This window comes from Tasmannia lanceolata, unplaced genomic scaffold (assembly GCF_043159265.1).
Source record: "Tasmannia lanceolata isolate RefF3 unplaced genomic scaffold, GAP_Taslan_0.1 ptg000005l, whole genome shotgun sequence".
Classification (NCBI taxonomy): domain Eukaryota; kingdom Viridiplantae; phylum Streptophyta; class Magnoliopsida; order Canellales; family Winteraceae; genus Tasmannia; species Tasmannia lanceolata.
The window spans coordinates 2663699-2681349 of NW_027518682.1; the positions used below are offsets into that span (position 1 = coordinate 2663699).

General features: G+C 37.4%; 1 protein-coding gene across 1 annotated transcript; it reads left to right on the top strand.

Annotated features, from left to right (window-relative positions):
• Nucleotides 1-517: 517 nt before the first annotated feature.
• On the top strand, nucleotides 518-13486 carry TOZ (Transducin family protein / WD-40 repeat family protein). The gene is made up of 14 exons (XM_077378851.1): nucleotides 518-938; nucleotides 1583-1765; nucleotides 5631-5780; nucleotides 6320-6540; nucleotides 6727-7012; nucleotides 7159-7293; nucleotides 9209-9327; nucleotides 10777-10933; nucleotides 11273-11519; nucleotides 11606-11682; nucleotides 11920-12039; nucleotides 12169-12299; nucleotides 12366-12540; nucleotides 12942-13486. The coding sequence occupies exons 1-14, from the start codon at nucleotides 642-644 to the stop codon at nucleotides 13308-13310; spliced, it is 2667 nt and encodes an 888-aa protein (XP_077234966.1). The 5' UTR covers nucleotides 518-641; the 3' UTR covers nucleotides 13311-13486.
• The last annotated feature ends 4165 nt before the right edge of the window (nucleotides 13487-17651 follow it).

A 17651-nucleotide genomic window follows, 5' to 3' on the forward strand; every position in this document is an offset into this window, starting at 1 on the left:
AGTAAAACCCTAGCAATATCTTAACACTACTCCTATACCTGCAGGGTCTGGATTGCATGGATATGGATATGATCGACCCTCGGAGTTAAGCTTAATTCACCCTTGATTTGGCGAGGGCCAATGTGGTGCCGGAACTTCCCTGTTCTCTCATGAGTAGCAAATATCTTTTAAGCACCTCCATAAGTTGAAACTCGAGGAGAGGGCAAGAAATAGTAGAATATCGTTTACAATAAGCGTTTTTGTTTGCCTTTGAAATGCAACTAGGTCTATTATGCTCTATTTTTCTCCTTCAAGAAACATTCACTATTGATCAATTATTGGTTCTTTTTAAGACATAATGGGTGTCTTCTGCAAGGCTTCTCATTCTTGCCCGAATAAACAGGTGACAGAAGGATTAAATTAGTAGGTGTGGGCCAGGCCCGCTATTTGTCCTAGATCCGGCCTGATTTTGACTGGGCCGCACTTGACCCAATTGCAAAAATTATTGGGCTTGGGTATCCGCACAATAACACCCACGCCCTAAACCTTCGCTCGTGTTTTTCCCTCGTGTAAAGGGTTTTAGGTCTTCCACCTTCAACCGCCTCCTCCAAATCCACAATCACTGAGAATAATAACACTACTCCGTCCTTCTCCGAGCATCAATGGCATCTATGAGCTTCAAGAAGAACTACCGTTGCGTTCCTTCTCTGCAGCAGTTCTACACGGGAGGTCCTTTCACCCTCTCATCGGACGGCTCATTTTTAGTCTGCGCTTGCGATGACAAGATCAAGATCGTGGATTCCTCAAATGCTTCTATAAGGGAGACTCTGGAAGGAGATTCAGAAGCCGTCACGTCTCTGGTTCTCAGTCCAGACGATAAGCTGCTTTTCTCCGCCAGCCACAGCCGTCTGATTAGGGTTTGGGATCTCTCCTCCTTCAAGTGCGTGCGCTCATGGAAGGTAAAAATAAATAAATAAAGAAACCCTAATTTCTCTCTCCTTCTCTTTCTATAATGATAACCCTAGAATTTATCATTTGCCTCTAAATTGTGGAACCAAAAAAATTCATAGGAAAAAAATTTCATCAATAAATATTTTCTTGCAAATCCAAACAGGGCCTAAATCTAAATGTGCAGGATTAGACTTCTTTCCTTTATCTTTTTGTTCTTTTCAATTCCCTGATTTTTTTGAACCTTTGATGGGAAAGTGTTAATTTGTTCACTAAATTATGAAGAAAAGAAACCTTTTTCCCCTACACTTTAACTCAGTTATGTTTCCTGCTTCCAATTTAGTTTTATGAGTGACCATGTATTTTTTATATGATAAATTAAAAAAATGGTTGTACTCAGAGTAGTAATCTGCATGGGCACATGTACATGTACATGTAAATTTTGGAAAAAAAAAGAAGCATCTTACATGTATAAAGTTGTTGACCAATGTTCTCTGTTGAAACTGTCTTATTTATGGATATGGGGAATGCCCTTGCATTTTTCTACCATATTGTACTACACTATGGCGATAAGTTAATATGGAAGTACAAATGTGACATGGTAGATTTTATGTGGAATTTGACCTTATCTGTTAAATATTCCGATTTTTATCAGGCACATGATGGCCCTGTGATGGGAATGGCATGTGATTCTTCTGGGGGATTGCTAGCTACAGCAGGAGCAGATAGGAAGGTTCTTGTTTGGGATGTTGATGGAGGCTACTGTACGCATTTCTTTAAAGGTCACAAGGGAGTCGTAACAAGTATCAAGTTCCATCCCGATCCAAACCAACTATTTGTAAGTTCATGGTAAAAAGCTATTTTTAGTGGAGATCTGTTCATTGGTTATGTTTCTAGTGTACTCTATGAATTTATTTTCCTCACATATAACTTTAAAACGTTATCTTGCTAAATATGTTGACACTTCAATTTTTTTTATGTTTTTCAAGTCATTCTATGAATTCATGACACACTCTCCCTCACTCCGTTGAAAGTGTACCTTTGATGGAAGTGAATTATAACAAGTGCTGGTTCCTCACTTCTTTGTGGTAGCATGCATACATAACAAGGGAATTTTAACAAACTGGATGAGGAGAAAATACTAAAACTCCACATAATTTGCTTTCGTGACTCAGAATTTAAGGCATCCCTAATAGTGTTTCAAAGGTTACATACTTCTGTTTTGATCTACAAACTGGATGAAGAGAAAATACTGAAACTCCTCATAATTTGCTTTCATGATCCAATTCTAAGGCATCCCTAATAGAAATGTGTTTCAAAGGTTACATACTTCTGTTGTAATCTTTGACTTATAGACAAAACAGTGGTGGATGGATCCTCATTGTCGAAAATCTGCTACATCAGAATATATCAGATGAGGCCTAGGTGAAAAGGAAAAAACCTTGTAAGAAATAACAAAGATGTACGAAGTCTTCCACCTGCAATGCAGTCAAATCAATTTTCCTGAGAATTGACACTAATGATGTCTTCAAGTGCCCTCCATCAAAGTCGGAGGATGTTGGGATGAGTTGGCTTCTTCACTTTGAATGTGGATGATTGGTTATATTCTCTTCAATTGTACATTTTCAAGACTACCATCTATGTGATTGTTTTGAGATAGGGGCCAATGATGATTCATCAGACTAAGTATGTCAAAGAACCCATCATGTATTTGGCCTTTACATGCACTGATGGTATTATTTAATGGAATATGCTTTCTGTCATGGCCTATTCATGATGACTTCTATGAATGAACCACCACAATCCTTTATCAAAGTTAGATGATGGTGTAGTTAGTTTACATTTTCATTTTGATTTGAATGGCGGGGTTTATTGTGGACGTACAATCTATGTTACCTGGACACTTGACAAGTGTCCAAAGTGGCCAAGGTGTTTGACACTGCAACCTCAAAAAATCCCAACATGGGGATGATTGTCGATACAAAAAATCATTGTCAATCATTGTGCACTTTTTATTGTTGAGGTAATCCAATGGGCAACATGCCTCCCTTTGTTCAGAGATTAACCGAACTCCACTTTCTTTAGATCTTGGGAAGAGATCCTGTTGAGCTGTTGTAGAAAGGAGTAGCCTAGCCCTAGATGGGATCCCCCTCCTCCGAGTTTTTTAAAGTTGAATTTTGATGGTTTTAGCCTTGAAAACCCAGGTCCGACTCGCATCCTGGGTCTTTTGAGGAGTTCTGAGAGAGATCAGATAGTCCTTGTTGGGGCCTATTAATGAGAAAGATAGTCCTTGGGAAGAGATCCTGTTGAGCTGTTGTAGAAAGGAGCAGCCTAGCCCTAGATGGGATCCCCCTCCTCCGAGATTTTTAAAGTTGAATTTTGATGGTTTGAGCCTTGAAAACCCAGGTCCGACTCGCATCCGGGGTCTTTTGAGGAGTTCTGAGAGAGATCAGATAGTCCTTGTCAGGGCCTATTAATGAGAAAGACTAATGAGGCGGAAGTTCATGCCTTCTCTACAGTATCCTCCTTGTTGACCGTACTCTGCTTGATCACCTTATCGTTGAGGGTAACTACCTCAATGTCCTCAAATGGGTGAGAGATGGATTCAGACACTTGTGGAGATTTGGGGAGGCAATTGAAGGGATTCATGATCTGATCGAGGACCAATATATCGAGATTAAACATGTTTGGTGATCCACTAAGTGCGAAGTTGACTGGCCTGCTCAGTCCAATCGTTAGAGATGTTGTCTCCATTTTGGCAATGTCTCTCTCCCTGAGGATCTTTGGCTCATTTTGTGCTTTTTATATTTTGTTTTATTTTTCCTTTGTTTTGAGATCTCATTGCTTCCTTGCTTTGGCTCTTTTTTTAATGCATTTTTCATTTATAAAAATAAAAAAATTTAAAAGTTGGGAACAATTTAAAAATGACTATTGGGTTGTGATTTAAAATTTATGAATTATCAAATAATGTTAGCTTGCTTGATAAATTTCTAAAATAAAAATATAAGCTAAGTAACTAGTAAGTTAACTACTAGATAACAAAAATGAAAATTTAAAGTAAGAAACTAGTAAGTTTACTACTAGATAACAAATATTCTTAAGCAACTAAATTACTAAACTAGTCATTACGCAACACTCAACAATCAATGATGGTAATCAATGAATTTCAATGGTTCAATATATTAGACGAAGTCATAATTCATAACATATAATTTTATTTTTTTTGGAAATGGCAACAACTCATAACATATAATAACCATCAAGAAAAGTGATTGCACTATTGCAGCCTACATCGTATGTACATAGACATTCATTGAATTATTCTACGACGAGCTTTCAAATTTTGATTAATATGACAATTCAATACCATTTTATTTAAAATCCCACATGAAAGAAATTGTACGAGTCACGCCTTAAATGCAAATCACATGATAACGGCCACTAATAAATGATTCAGACATTCAATGAAGGCTATTGGTGTCAAAACTTAGAACTAAACTTTGATTAGACAGCCACAACACATCTGATTATCGACCCATAAAAGGGCCGCCCAGTGCACAAGACTATGGCCATTGCGGGGTCTGGGGAGGGCTAGATGTACGCAGCTTTACCCCTGCTTTGCAGAGAGGCTGTTTCCGTGACTCGAACCCGTGTCCACCAGGTCACAATGGAGCAACCTCACCGTTGCGCCAAGGCTCGCCCTCTTATCGACCCATAAGAGATTACTATATAAAAAAGAAACACTCTTCTTAAAGAAAATTATATCTTACTAAGTTTAGAACATGTTGACTTAAAGACAATATGAAAGAAACCCCTTTCTTTAATAGGAAACCATGTGACTTAATTTTCGTATTCGACACCTCATTTATGGTTTTGAGCACTTTGAACTCTTTGGTTTTTTAGTGTCCAGAGTGGTACACCTTTAAATGAAGTGTCAAGTGTCTGACACTTTTGATGATGTCTTCCCAACATTCCATCCATAAGCCTAGGAGTGTAGTGTCGTGTCCAAGGTGTCCAGGTGTTCAAAGTGTGACACCTCAGTCCGGCAAAAAGTGGAGTGTTGGACAACCTGAAGTCCTGAACCATTTGATCTGGAATATTTTTGTAAAACCAAATGTTTTGGATGAAAATTTGATAATTTTCTGTAGTATCGCATGGGGTTCTAGGTGCCTAAATGAATTCAACTTGTGGGGTTTGTTTTGTGTCAACTTTAGTATGTATCTGTTAATTTATTAAAATGAAAGTGTCGCTTGACAGGCTTCCCTTTTTTTTTCTTTTTTTTTGGTGACAGTTACATTGCAAGATTAGATCGTTAAGTCTCTAAGAATGTTACTTGTGGTATATTAGACTATGGCTGCCACACATTTTGACAGTTGAAAAGCCCAGTCCTCCCAATCATCGTAGCCAAAAAGCTTGTTGTGTTTTCTTTGTTGTTAATAGCCTTCAAGTCTAGGTTATTGGATTACTGTAATTTCTGGTGTTTGTTCTGAAATGTCCCAATTTTTAGTTACCATTAAACCCTTCTGGTAATTAGGGTGTATTTGGAAGTTTTATCTTTCTTTTAAACTACTCTGCATTCTCCTGTGGAGATGAAGCCTATGCAACTCATTACAAGGAAAAATAATGTGGAATAGTTTTTCTTTCTTTAATTATGCTTTTGAATTATGCATTATTTAAATGCCATAATATCTTTGGTGCTGTAGCTCTTCTCTGGGAGTGATGATGCAACTGTTCGGGTGTGGGATCTTGTTACTAAAAAGTGCAGTGCAGTGCTAGAAAAGCATTTCTCCGCAGTGACTTCTTTGGCAGTATCTGAAAATGGATGGACCTTGCTTAGTGCTGGAAGAGATAAGGCACGACTTAACTTCTGTGTTTACTCAAATCTATGTGCATCTTTTCCTCCTGTGTGTGTGTGTGTGTGTGTGTGTCACACAAGTGGTAATGCCACCCCTAAAGTTTGGCATGCAACCACATCAATGTTATCTGTGTAGAAAATTAAAAGCAGATCAGATAGACATGGTTCTCAAATGCCATCTTTAAGAGTTGCAGTACTGTTACCCTACAATCCTACATTATGTATATGTAATGCACGTATGTGTCTATACTCTCTCTCTCTCTCTCTCTCTCTCTCTCTCTCTCTCTCTATATATATATATATATATATATATATATATATATATATATATATATTAATTGGGTACTTTGGTTGGTTGGGCCTGAAATAATGAAGATGAAAAATCTATAATTGTTGGAAGCATCTTCATTATGTACACATATTTGCTATTTGTCTTTTTTTCCCCTTTATCATCTCTCAGATTTGGGAGATCTTTTAATAAAACATTCCTTTTTTTATTTAAGGTTTCCTGAATCTGATCCCTAAAAATGATCTCAGGTTGTAAACTTGTGGGACCTGCGCAATTATGGCTTCAAGATGACAGTACCAACATATGAAGTACTTGAAAGTGTATGTGTTATCCCCAGTGGGACTAGATTGGCTTCCTGTTTAGGCCCACATGAAGTGGGCAAGGGGAAGAAAAAGAGCAGCAGTTCGCCACCAATATCCTTTTTGACTGCTGGCGAACGTGGGATTGTACGAATATGGAGCTCTGATGGGTAAAATTTAAATTATTCGAATACTTTTTGCATAAATAGTTCCTTGGTGTAACTATTAAGAAACCTCTTGGGTTCAGTTTATACTTGTTCTTATTGTTTTTTTATTCTTATTTTTTTTTATTTTGTTTTGTTTGAAATCAAGCTCATTCTGGAACCTTATTTATTGTATTTTATTTCTTTTAACAGGGCAGTTTGCCTATATGAGCAGAAATCTTCAGATGCTACTGTTACCTCTGATAAGGACGATGTGAGGCGAGGATTCACTTCAGCTATTATATTACCTCTTGATCAAGGATTACTCTGTGTCACATCAGATCAGCAATTTTTATTCTATTGCCCCATGCAATCTGTTGAAGGGTTGTTTCAGCTAAATCTTAGCAAACGACTCGTGGGATACAATGAAGAGATTGTGGATTTGAAGTTTTTGGGCGAGGAGGAACAATTTCTTGCTGTTGCAACAAACTTGGAACAGGTGTATTTTCTACTCTTTTGACAGCTTCATGAACCTTTTTGCATATTTTTTGATTTCATAGTCGTTCTTAAATTACATTATGTAAAGATATTGCCAGATTTTCAAGTTACCTTTCTTATTAAGATTCTAGTTTTGAATGTGTGCAGGTGCGGGTTTATGACCTTGCATCCATGTCATGTTCATATGTATTAGCAGGGCATACAGATATCGTACTATGCCTTGACACATGTGTTTCAAGTTCAGGGAGGACACTTATAGTAACGGGAAGCAAGGACAACAGTGTGAGTCTCTCTTCTCTATACTCACAATTCACAATGCAATAGATTTTCTCCTTAAAGGTTTTTGAAGCTTTCTAATTGTATATCTGGCATCTAATAATTAAAAACCTAAGTGAGGGCATATGTTGGAGAAGTCAACATACAGTGAAGGAATATGTGATCCACAGACTCACCTGACTTCACACATAGAGCAGAATGATCGATGATCAGCATATGACGATTACGTAGAATCATAGATGACCCACTATAAGGATCTTATCGAGGAAAGTGGACCAACTCCAGCCAAAGGCGCAAACTCGGGGAGGGGCAGGAATGCTCCATACTTTGGTTACTGACGAAGTTACTAGGAAAGGAACTATCTGATGGTAGAATGATTTGACTGAAAAAACCTCCGAGGAGCTCCATATCCAAACCCTTTTATTGAGACCAGTCTTTTTGATGTAGCAGGATTGTAGGATCTCCCAAAGCCAAGCCACTCCATCCAACTCTCTGTCAAAGAAGTTGTGTCTGAAGTTAATCTTCCACGGAATTCTTTCCTCCTCCCACTCAAATCTGTCTTTTACAAAGGCTTCCTTATCCAATGCTACCAGAAAAAGGTCTGGAAACACCTTGCTGAGAGGAGAGTCTGTACACCACTTGTCTTGCCGAAATTTAATTTTGTCACCCTTGTGCACACTGAATTGAGTTCCTTCATTAAACTTGTGCTTTTGCTTTAGCATATCCCTCCACACTTTCAATCCACTGAATCTATAGCAGTCATCAAATACCCATTGTCGTGGAGATGATCCATATTTGTTTTCAATAACTCTTACCCACAACTGAGATCTCTCTTCCCCAAATCTCCATGACCATTTTCCTAGGAGAGCTTTATTGACTCCTTTTAACCTATTAATTCCAAGGCCATCAGCTTTAATGGGTTTGCACACCTCCTTCTAGGAGACATGACTTGATGGAGCTTCCTCTTTTCGTTAGACCCCCATATACATACACCATATGGCATACATATAATGGTTTTTTCCATGGCTAAAATGCCACATAGTAATTGCAGAAATATCCTCAATCTTGCTTCTAGTAAATTGCATACTCTCTTGTTTTCATAATGGCACTTGTTAAAGTATAAACGATAAATAAACGCCTTTCTCCAACAGCTTAAGCTTTTGGAGAAGCTGGTAAGTTAACAGCACTCTTCTCTTCGTTTTTCACTTAATCAAATTGGCTAAAAGCTGTTACAATCGCAATTTTCAAAAAAAGAAAAAAAAGAAAAAGCTGTTACAATCATAGATTTTTACACTTAATCTAATTAGCTAAAAGTTGTTACAATTCTCAAATATCTACAACAGCCATATACATATATACATTGTCATTAGACCCCCATATACATACACCATATAATGGCATACTTATAATGGTTTTTTCCATGGCTAAAATGCCACGTAGTAATTGCAGAAATATCCTCAATCTTGCTTCTAGTAAATTGCATACTCTCTTGTTTTCTTAGTGGCACTCTTCTCTTCATTTCTCACTTAATCTAATTGGCTAAAAGCTGTCACAATCGTAATTTTTTTTTAAAAAAAAAAAAAAAAGCTGTTACAACGGTAGATATTTACACTTAATCTAATTAGCTAAAAGCTGTTACAATTCTCAAATATCTACAACAGCCACATACATACATACATTACATATATTGTATTTCCCATGCACATATGTATAGTGGTTTTTCCAATGCTAAAATGCCACATAAGAATTGCAGAAATATCCTCAGTCTTGCTTCATTATTGTAATTTAAACCTTTATGCTGATATAAATAGAGTGCGTGCAATCTACAAGAAGTTCCGTGTTGAAATTGTCATTTTCCAGTTAAGTTCTGTTTGCTTTTAGTTAATTTCAAGTGTTTGATTCTATCTCCTTTCAACTATAGGTTAGATTATGGGAAGATAAAAGTAGCACGTGCGTAGGAGTTGGTACAGGGCATATGGGAGCTGTTGGAGCTGTTGCTTTTTCAAAGAAGCAGAAGAATTTTTTTGTCAGTGGCAGTTGGTGAGAATTTCATATGAGCCAAAATTTGTCCATTTTTGAAAGTTTGATCTTGTTGTTCCTCTGCATTTTATGTTTTAATTGTTCTAATGTCTTTTATCTTGTAGTGGGTTGTATTGCTTAAACTTTTTTTGCATTTACATGTTTTTCCGTTGTTCATATACCTTCTCATGTTGCATTTTTAAGTACGTTTCTAACTCTTATTGCCAGAATCATTACTCTTCCAAATGTTAGGTAATCTAATTCTTCAGTGAGCGTTGTCCATCCTTTTAATTTTTAGGAACCTGTAGGGGTTTACCCTCGGGTCTGTTGGTTCATGCAGAGATTGATTTCTGTTGTCAGGAGTGAGTTAAGTTTAATATTTTAAGGGAAAAGTTTTAATTTGAATTTTTTTATTACTTACAACTTTTTGGAGGATTCATGAAATCCATTGGGCTTCTATGTCTGTGTTTCTTTGCCATCTGTCACGTACTGGACAACAATTCGTATTTCTTATATGATCGGGAACTAAGGATATCCCTGTGGGTTATGCCAAAAGGTAACTTGGCCATTTGTTCGAGGGACCCAGAATTTAACTTCTGTTAGGATCTCTATTTTTCTTTCTCAATTAGAGAAAGGAAGCCAGTCGTAGATCCCAATGGGTCTCGCCTTTTACTCAATGAAACAACTTCCCTGTACGATATAATAATAGCTTGTATATCAGTAAACATAGAGGCATAATTGAGATTTGAACTTCATCTAGGTTTTGGTGTTGAATTTCGAAGAGGTCTTCGGAACTAGTGCTTTTCCTAGAATTTTACCTTCATGTTATACTATTTTTTCCTGATTAATCCTTTCCCTACCTCATTTATCTTCGAGTGAGTTTTTCTTGACAATGATAGGGCTCCTTTCTGAATTGGGTCCAGTATGAAGAGACATGTAACGTTTGGTTGTATGTAACCAGTTAAGTTGACTGTTGGCTGTTGGTCAGCCTCCAGCCAATCATGGGGTTGGATCATGTGAACATTGGCTTGATTTGGTGTACTACTTCTGGTGTTTTGTACCCTGTTTTTTTTTTCATCTTTTTTAGGATCCTATGATGTCTTCTATAGCTCGCTTACTTTTAGTTTGACGTAAATTTCATTCCTTTGATTATTCATCTATGTTATCATATTTCACGCTTTTAACTTACCATATCTGTTATTTTGTTTCAGCCAATTAAGTAACTGATATTGGAGATTATGAATTTGAACTGTCAACAGTTCATCCCTTGATTTTTTTACACTAAATATTTCCATCATTATTTTCTTTGATTCTGTATAAAGATTCCTTTCTTTTTATGCTAAATTTTCTCTTGGCCGTCATAGCTAAAACTAAACAAAATGTAGTCTTTCTTTTAGTAATTTTATGTATCTTTTTAACTTTGCTAGTCATTCTCAGAAGGTTAAACCCTTTTTCTCTCTTCCTGTATAGTGATCGTACTCTTAAGGTGTGGAGTTTCGATGATCTTTCAGACAATGTTAATCAGGCCATTAATCTCAAAGCCAAGGCAATTGTGGCAGCACATGATAAAGATATTAATTCTCTTGCTGTTTCACCTAATGACAATCTTGTTTGTAGTGGTTCACAGGTTAGTAATGCATTATTTTTATTCCTGAACTCATGGATTTAAATTTCGGTTTCGGCCGAAATCCGAAACAAGAAAAGAATTAGTTATATATTTACAAATTTAGGCTGAAATTTCAGAAAAATACTGTAATATTGAAAAAAATTCTAATTCTCAAAATTTCGGCCGAAATTAGGGACAAAACCGAGATTTCAGATATTGTGTGGATTTTGGTTTTGGTCCCAACCGAAATCCGAAACTTCAGTATTTCAGCCGAAATTTAAAACCATGCATGAACATCCCCAATTAAACATTTATTGCATAAGATTACCGAATCATTATTTGTTGATTTCCGCTGTTTAGGATCGGACTGCTTGTGTATGGAGACTTCCAAACCTAGTATCTGTTGTTGTACTCAGAGGGCACAAAAGGGGAATTTGGTCTGTAGAGTTTTCTCCGGTAGATCAATGTGTGATTACATCATCTGGTGATAAAACAATCAAAATATGGGCTATATCTGATGGTTCATGCTTGAAAACATTTGAAGGCCATACATCGAGTGTTCTACGTGCCTCATTCCTTACACGCGGGACCCAGTTTGTTTCTTGTGGTAACACTACTGCTTTTATCTGAATCCATGCCCTTGCTTTTATCATTCAGGGCATCTTTCACTGGACAAAATTTTTTTTGTTTCAGGTGCTGATGGTTTGGTAAAGCTATGGACGGTCAAATTAAATGAATGCATTGCTACTTATGATCAGCATGAGGACAAGGTTTTCAATCTTTTTACAGCTTTTTAATCTTTCAAGGTTGTGATAAATGACAAGCTTGGCTCTTCGAGCCAATTCTTTATTTTCTAATTTTCTCACTGTTTTAATCGTTCAAAATATATATATATATATATATATATATATATATATATATATATATATATATATTCCAATAGTCTCACTGTTTTGAAAGATTAATTTTTCTCTTTCTTGCTTCTCTCATTCAGTTTTACCCTGCAGGTTTGGGCATTTGCTGTTGGGAAGACGACAGAAATGCTTGCAACCGGTGGTAGTGACGGTGTTGTCAATTTGTGGTATGATTGCACTGCTGAAGATAAGGAAGAAGCTTTTCGGAAAGAAGTATGAGTTCATTCACTTCCTCAGCATAGTACTAAAAGCAATTCAGAATTCACTTTTATATTTGCGATGTTGTGATATATGTATATCAGTATTCTTTTGTTTTATGATTTTGCTGTGCTACCAATGCAGGAGGAAGGGGTTTTGAGAGGTCAAGAATTAGAAAATGCCGTTACAGATGCAGATTATACTAAAGCAATTCAACTTGCATTTGAACTTCGCAGACCCCACAAACTTTTTGATTTATTTGCAGAACTTTGCAGGTAAGAAATATTCTATTTGGGTTTTTCCTTGTCATTTTTTTCTCGTATCTAAGCTGTACTCTGCAGGAAAAGGCATGCTGAAGATCAGATAGAGGAAGCTCTTCGTGTCCTTGGGAAGGAAGAAACTCGTCTGCTCTTTGAATACATTCGAGAATGGAATACAAAGCCAAAGCTTTGTCATGTTGCACAGTATGTGCTTTTTAGGGTTTTCAACATTCTCCCTCCAACCGAGATTGTTGAGGTACTTGCTGTTTACTCCCATCTTTACAATTACCTTAATCCCATACAGTATCAGTAACGGCTCTTTTTTGGTACTGGAAATATTCACTGTAGTCATTTCCAACTGACCCACCAATTTTCTGCGACTCCTAAAAGAAACCGTTTTACTATTTAAAGAGACAAAAGTTCCTCATTCTTTTAATAATGGTGTAATGCATTTCTGCTTGATGTTGGCAGAAATTGTTCTGACCTAATGTTCATATTAGCCACACATACTAAATGTTATGACCTCTTTTTCCAAAGGACCAAACTAAAAACAAAATACATTTTTTTCCAATTCCTTCCGATTATTTACTTGATGTGAAGTACAAAATTAATCATTTAAGTTAGTGAATGACCTTGAGAAATGGGCTTGACTTTCAGATTAGGGGCGTAGGGGAACTCCTTGAAGGCCTTATACCCTACTCACAGAGGCATTTCAGCAGGATTGACAGGCTTGTAAGAAGCACATATTTATTGGACTATACTCTAGCAGGGATGTCTGTTATTGACCCAGAAATTGATATATTACCCCCCAAAGCTAAATCCATACTGTTCTCTGATGATGGCCAATCAAATGAAATCCAATTCTCTGCAGAAAATGCTGGCAAAGAACAAAAACAAAGTTCTACAGTAGAGGGGGATGGAAAGGTTTCGTCAAAGAAACGAAAATCGAGCAAATCAAGAGTTGCAGAGAAGAAATTAAGGAAGGTAACCCAGATGGATGCCTCCACTATTTTACTACAGGTGTAAAAATTTTCAGACGTGGTATTGCTAATATATTTTGTTTTATGTAATGCTTTTTGTTTTCCTACTTGTATTATGAGCTTATGGATGAAGTTTCTCCTCTGAGGGCTGTTTTTTAAGCATGTGGAGGGAAGCCCATGTTGAGAAAAGAAATTTTGCAGCAATATATGATTTTTCGGTTCTCTTGATGTTTTATCTTTCTATACATAGAGCGGGCATTTTTGTCTAGGCGTCCGGTGGGTTGCTCTTTTTCTCGGGTTTAATAGGTATTTTGACCAGTTTTGGGGTGCCACACCATCTACTAGTGGTGTTTGGTTGCATTTTTTGACTCAAAACTACTGAGACTACTTGCCTTGTCTCTTCCCTTCTCTGCCCATGTGACATTACTTTTGCCTCCCATCAAATTACTTGAAAAAATGTGGTTTTTGGCTAGTGGTCTCTCTCTCTAGTAAGAAACCCTGTGCGTTCATAGGGCAACGAAGCAAAGGCAAACTAAGATTAAAAGGTTTTATTAAAATGATAAAAAAGGCCAAATTTAAAATAAGTGATATAATTGTCTATTTGGCGTAAAAAGTAGCCTCTGATTTCAATTTTGCATGTGAATCCATAGCTAAAGACTGTTGAATATGTAGGTGCAGTAGCATTGTTAATATATTGTCACAAACTCAATAATACCTTTAGAAAATTCGGTTTATAATATGGTAATAAATTACCAACCACAAATATAATGAAGTCCCACATTTTTAGGGTGATCCAAAGCATTCATTTGGAAGGCCCTTCCATGGATAGGGTGTGTACACAAAATCAGCCCTACAGGATCATCCTAACCCTGCCATTTGTGGAGGGAAAAAATGGGCAGAAGCATGGACACACAGTATCTGTTTATTTTCCCCTCCAACTTTGATTGGTTAGGATGATCTTATCGATCTGATTTTTGGTACACAACCTATCCATGAAAGGGCCTTCCAAATGAATGCTTTGGATGCCCCAAAATATGTGGGGCCATATGTTTTTTATGAGCTAGAGCTTAGATATGCTCATCTGAGCTCTAGCTCAGGAACACTTTCCTCATATATATATATATATATATATATAGAGGAAAGTGTTGGTGAGCTTAAGCACCCAATCACATGGGTCCCACATTTTCTGTGGTGATCTAAACCATTCATATGCAAGGTGTCTGTCCATTTTGACCTCCACAAATTGATGGGTTAGGATGATCCTATGGAGCTGATTTTTGGTACACACCCTATCTATGATAGGGCCTTGCATATGAATGGTTTGGATCACCACAGAAAATGTGGGACCCATGTGATTGGGCGCTTAAGCTCACCAACACTTTCCTAATATATATATATATATATATATATACATATGAAGAAAATGATTGTGAGCTTGAAGCTCATATAGCTTATATGAGCTTGAGGGCCCAAACACATGGGTCCCACATTTTTTGTGGTGATCCAAACCATTTATTTGCAAGGCTCCAACATAGATAGGGTGTGTACCAAAAATCAACTACATTGGATCATCCTAACCCCTCCAAAAGCGGAGGGCAAAAATGGGCAGATTTGTGGCAAACAATGTCTGTCCATTTTGCCCTCCATTTTTGGATGGGTTAGGATGATCCTATGGAGCTGATTTTTTGTACACACCCTATCTATGTAAGGGCCTTTCAAATGAATGCTTTGGATCATCCTAACAATGTGGGCCCACATGTGTTTCGGCCCTCAAGCTCATATAAGTTATATGAGCTTCAAGCTCACAATCATTTTCCTATATATATATATATATATATCAAGCTTTATATGGTTCTCCACTTTTTTTGCTGGGTTGGTGTAAAAATGGGAACCACTTCCTCAATAATCCAAGCCATGTATTTATTTGTCCCTGCCATAGGCCATGCCCCAAAAGTCTTTCCACGCGATGATCCTAACCATTCATAACGTAGAATATAAAATGGACGACTACAAAAAGTGGAACAAGAAGACAAGCTCAAAGTCTTTGATAAGAAATATAGAAAGCAGAACAAGAAGACAAGCTCAATTTGAATCCTAAATTTTATTGGAAGATAAGCTCAACGTCTTTAATCATAAATACATGAATAGATAATCGTTGTTGCTATGAATGTGGTGTAACCCAAAATAAATATTGTTGTTGCTATGAACGTGGCGTAACCCAATTGTTTGTAAAATTCAATGAACTGTAAAGCCATGGATTGCTTGGAATATTTCGCTTGATCTGGTCATTCTCTACGTAAGACATCAATAAATTAAAACCGGGAAGTCTATCGAGTTTCCTCTCAGTGAAATAAATGCAGTTGTATGGAGTCACTAAAACTTTCCACCGAGACCCACTTAGGCACACTGTGATCTAGCTTGAAAACACGGAAGAGTCTATAACCACAAAAATCTCTAAAACTTAAAACCGCCAACAACTCACCACATGATTCCATCAAATAGGTAGAAACTTGATCGGACACCCTCAAATTGAAATAAGGTTTGGGTGGTAACTGTGAAATAACACTTCGCCAATGTAAACCTTTGGCTCCTAAATTGGAAGCCTCAAGTTCTTCACTCACAGTTATGGCATACAAAATTCCCTATAGAATATGAAATCGTCATAGTGACAGCCTTCTTTTCCAATATAAGTCCATTTTTCATCTCCATTTTGATAGGAGAATAATCCTCCATCATGCCGAAGGGCTACAACTAGAAAGCTCTCCCCGGGTTTATGACTAGGAGGAAATACCATTGCCTTGTTGATGTCACATGGGGTGAATTCAAATCGACCTAAAGAAACCTCAGCATGAAAGCTGGATTTCGGTTCTTGAAAATGGGTTCAACAAAAAATATTGTTTAACCCAACTTACCATTATCATCCACTGGCCACAAGAGCCACATCATTGGACTCCACAAGCCTCTGGCAACTTTAGATTGTAAACTTTTCTCTCAAACGGGCTGAAGAAACTCTGAGTATCACTAGTTTGATTGTCGTAGAGCAAAACCCACGGAAGTTGAGATGATGGATGAGGATTCTTTTTCGTGACCGTTCTCCACCACATACAGACAGTACTAGAGCGGATATGATCTTTGAGGGTTATCGGATTAAAAATTAAAACCATGATGCCTATGCTCTATCACATCCATTGGTTTTTCTTTCTTCAAAATAAATCTAATTTTGGTTAAAATCAAATATAGGGCGGTAAGACAACACTAGAAGATGAAATCAAATAAAAGGGGAGAAGAAAGGAGAAAAGGGGAGGAGAGAGTTTTACCGAAACAAGATATTTTCTCTATAAACCCTGTTTGGAAGATGAGGCCTTGAGCCAGTTTTTGAAACGGCAATGCTTTGTTCTATTGTTTTATTAGGAAGTAGACACAGGGTTTTTCTCTTTACAAAATCTGGAAACTCAAATCCAATATAAAGGGGAGAAGAAAAGGGTTAAAGGGCAACATAGAGTTAGCGAGGAAGATGGTTTAAGAAACCCTGTTCGAAAAGGAAAGTTTCCCATTAGCAAGATGGTTACTAGAAGACAGATGAAGATTTCGGATCTTCCGTATAAAAACTCATGTAAGTGGTAACTTCTCACTCTTTTTGGTCTTGATCATGGTGTGTTTTTTTTCTGGACACTGATAAATTTGTGCCCCCTATAGGATAATTCACCTCCCTTGAAAGGAGGGTATGCGGCAGACTTGAGCGCTTTTTAACGTGCAAGGGGTGCGAATTAACCTATAAGGAGTGTGAATTTATCATTGCCCTTTTTAAATGGTGAAGGTCCAGTTTTATTTCAAAAGTACGGTGGGACCCACTTCACAGGATGATCTAAGGGCGATGATTTTTTCGCCCACCTACCCGGGGGGATTATGCGCCCTCTAACGGGATTTGACATAAAAAAAGGGTTAAAGGCTGCCCACAATTCACGTTACAAGGGGGTGCACCATCCTAAGGGGGATGAAAAAAATCATGTCCCTGTAAACGAACATATGATTTCAAATGAGTATACACTTATTCTGGGTTGTGATCTGATGTGATTCCAAGCTATATAATTTTGGGGACGCCTCATGTTTTTTATGGGATGGGCCCTACCATTTTAAAACTCAGGTTTTGAATGGGTGGGGCTCACCATCTCTAATAATTAATAAATATATGCATAGGGCGGGGCCCACAACGTTACCCCTAAAGTTAGGGCCATGATAAATTCGCTTCCCTTCGGGGACGAATTCCCTTCTCGTTAGCAGACTTAAATCACTTTCCCTTTTCTCTCTCTTGATGTGGTTCAGCTAGTCGCAGAAGCGTTGCTTTGTCAATTTGTCAATGGAGGTTGTGAGACTACCATAAACTTCA

Excerpts from the sequence above, each read along its gene's own strand:
- TOZ (XM_077378851.1), top strand. The coding sequence starts at position 642 with ATGGCATCTATGAGCTTCAAGAAGAACTACCGTTGCGTTCCTTCTCTG. Across the intron at positions 1,766-5,630 it reads CCGATCCAAACCAACTATTT|CTCTTCTCTGGGAGTGATGA; the intron begins GTAAGTTCATGG and ends TTGGTGCTGTAG. Across the intron at positions 11,520-11,605 it reads GACCCAGTTTGTTTCTTGTG|GTGCTGATGGTTTGGTAAAG; the intron begins GTAACACTACTG and ends TTTTTGTTTCAG.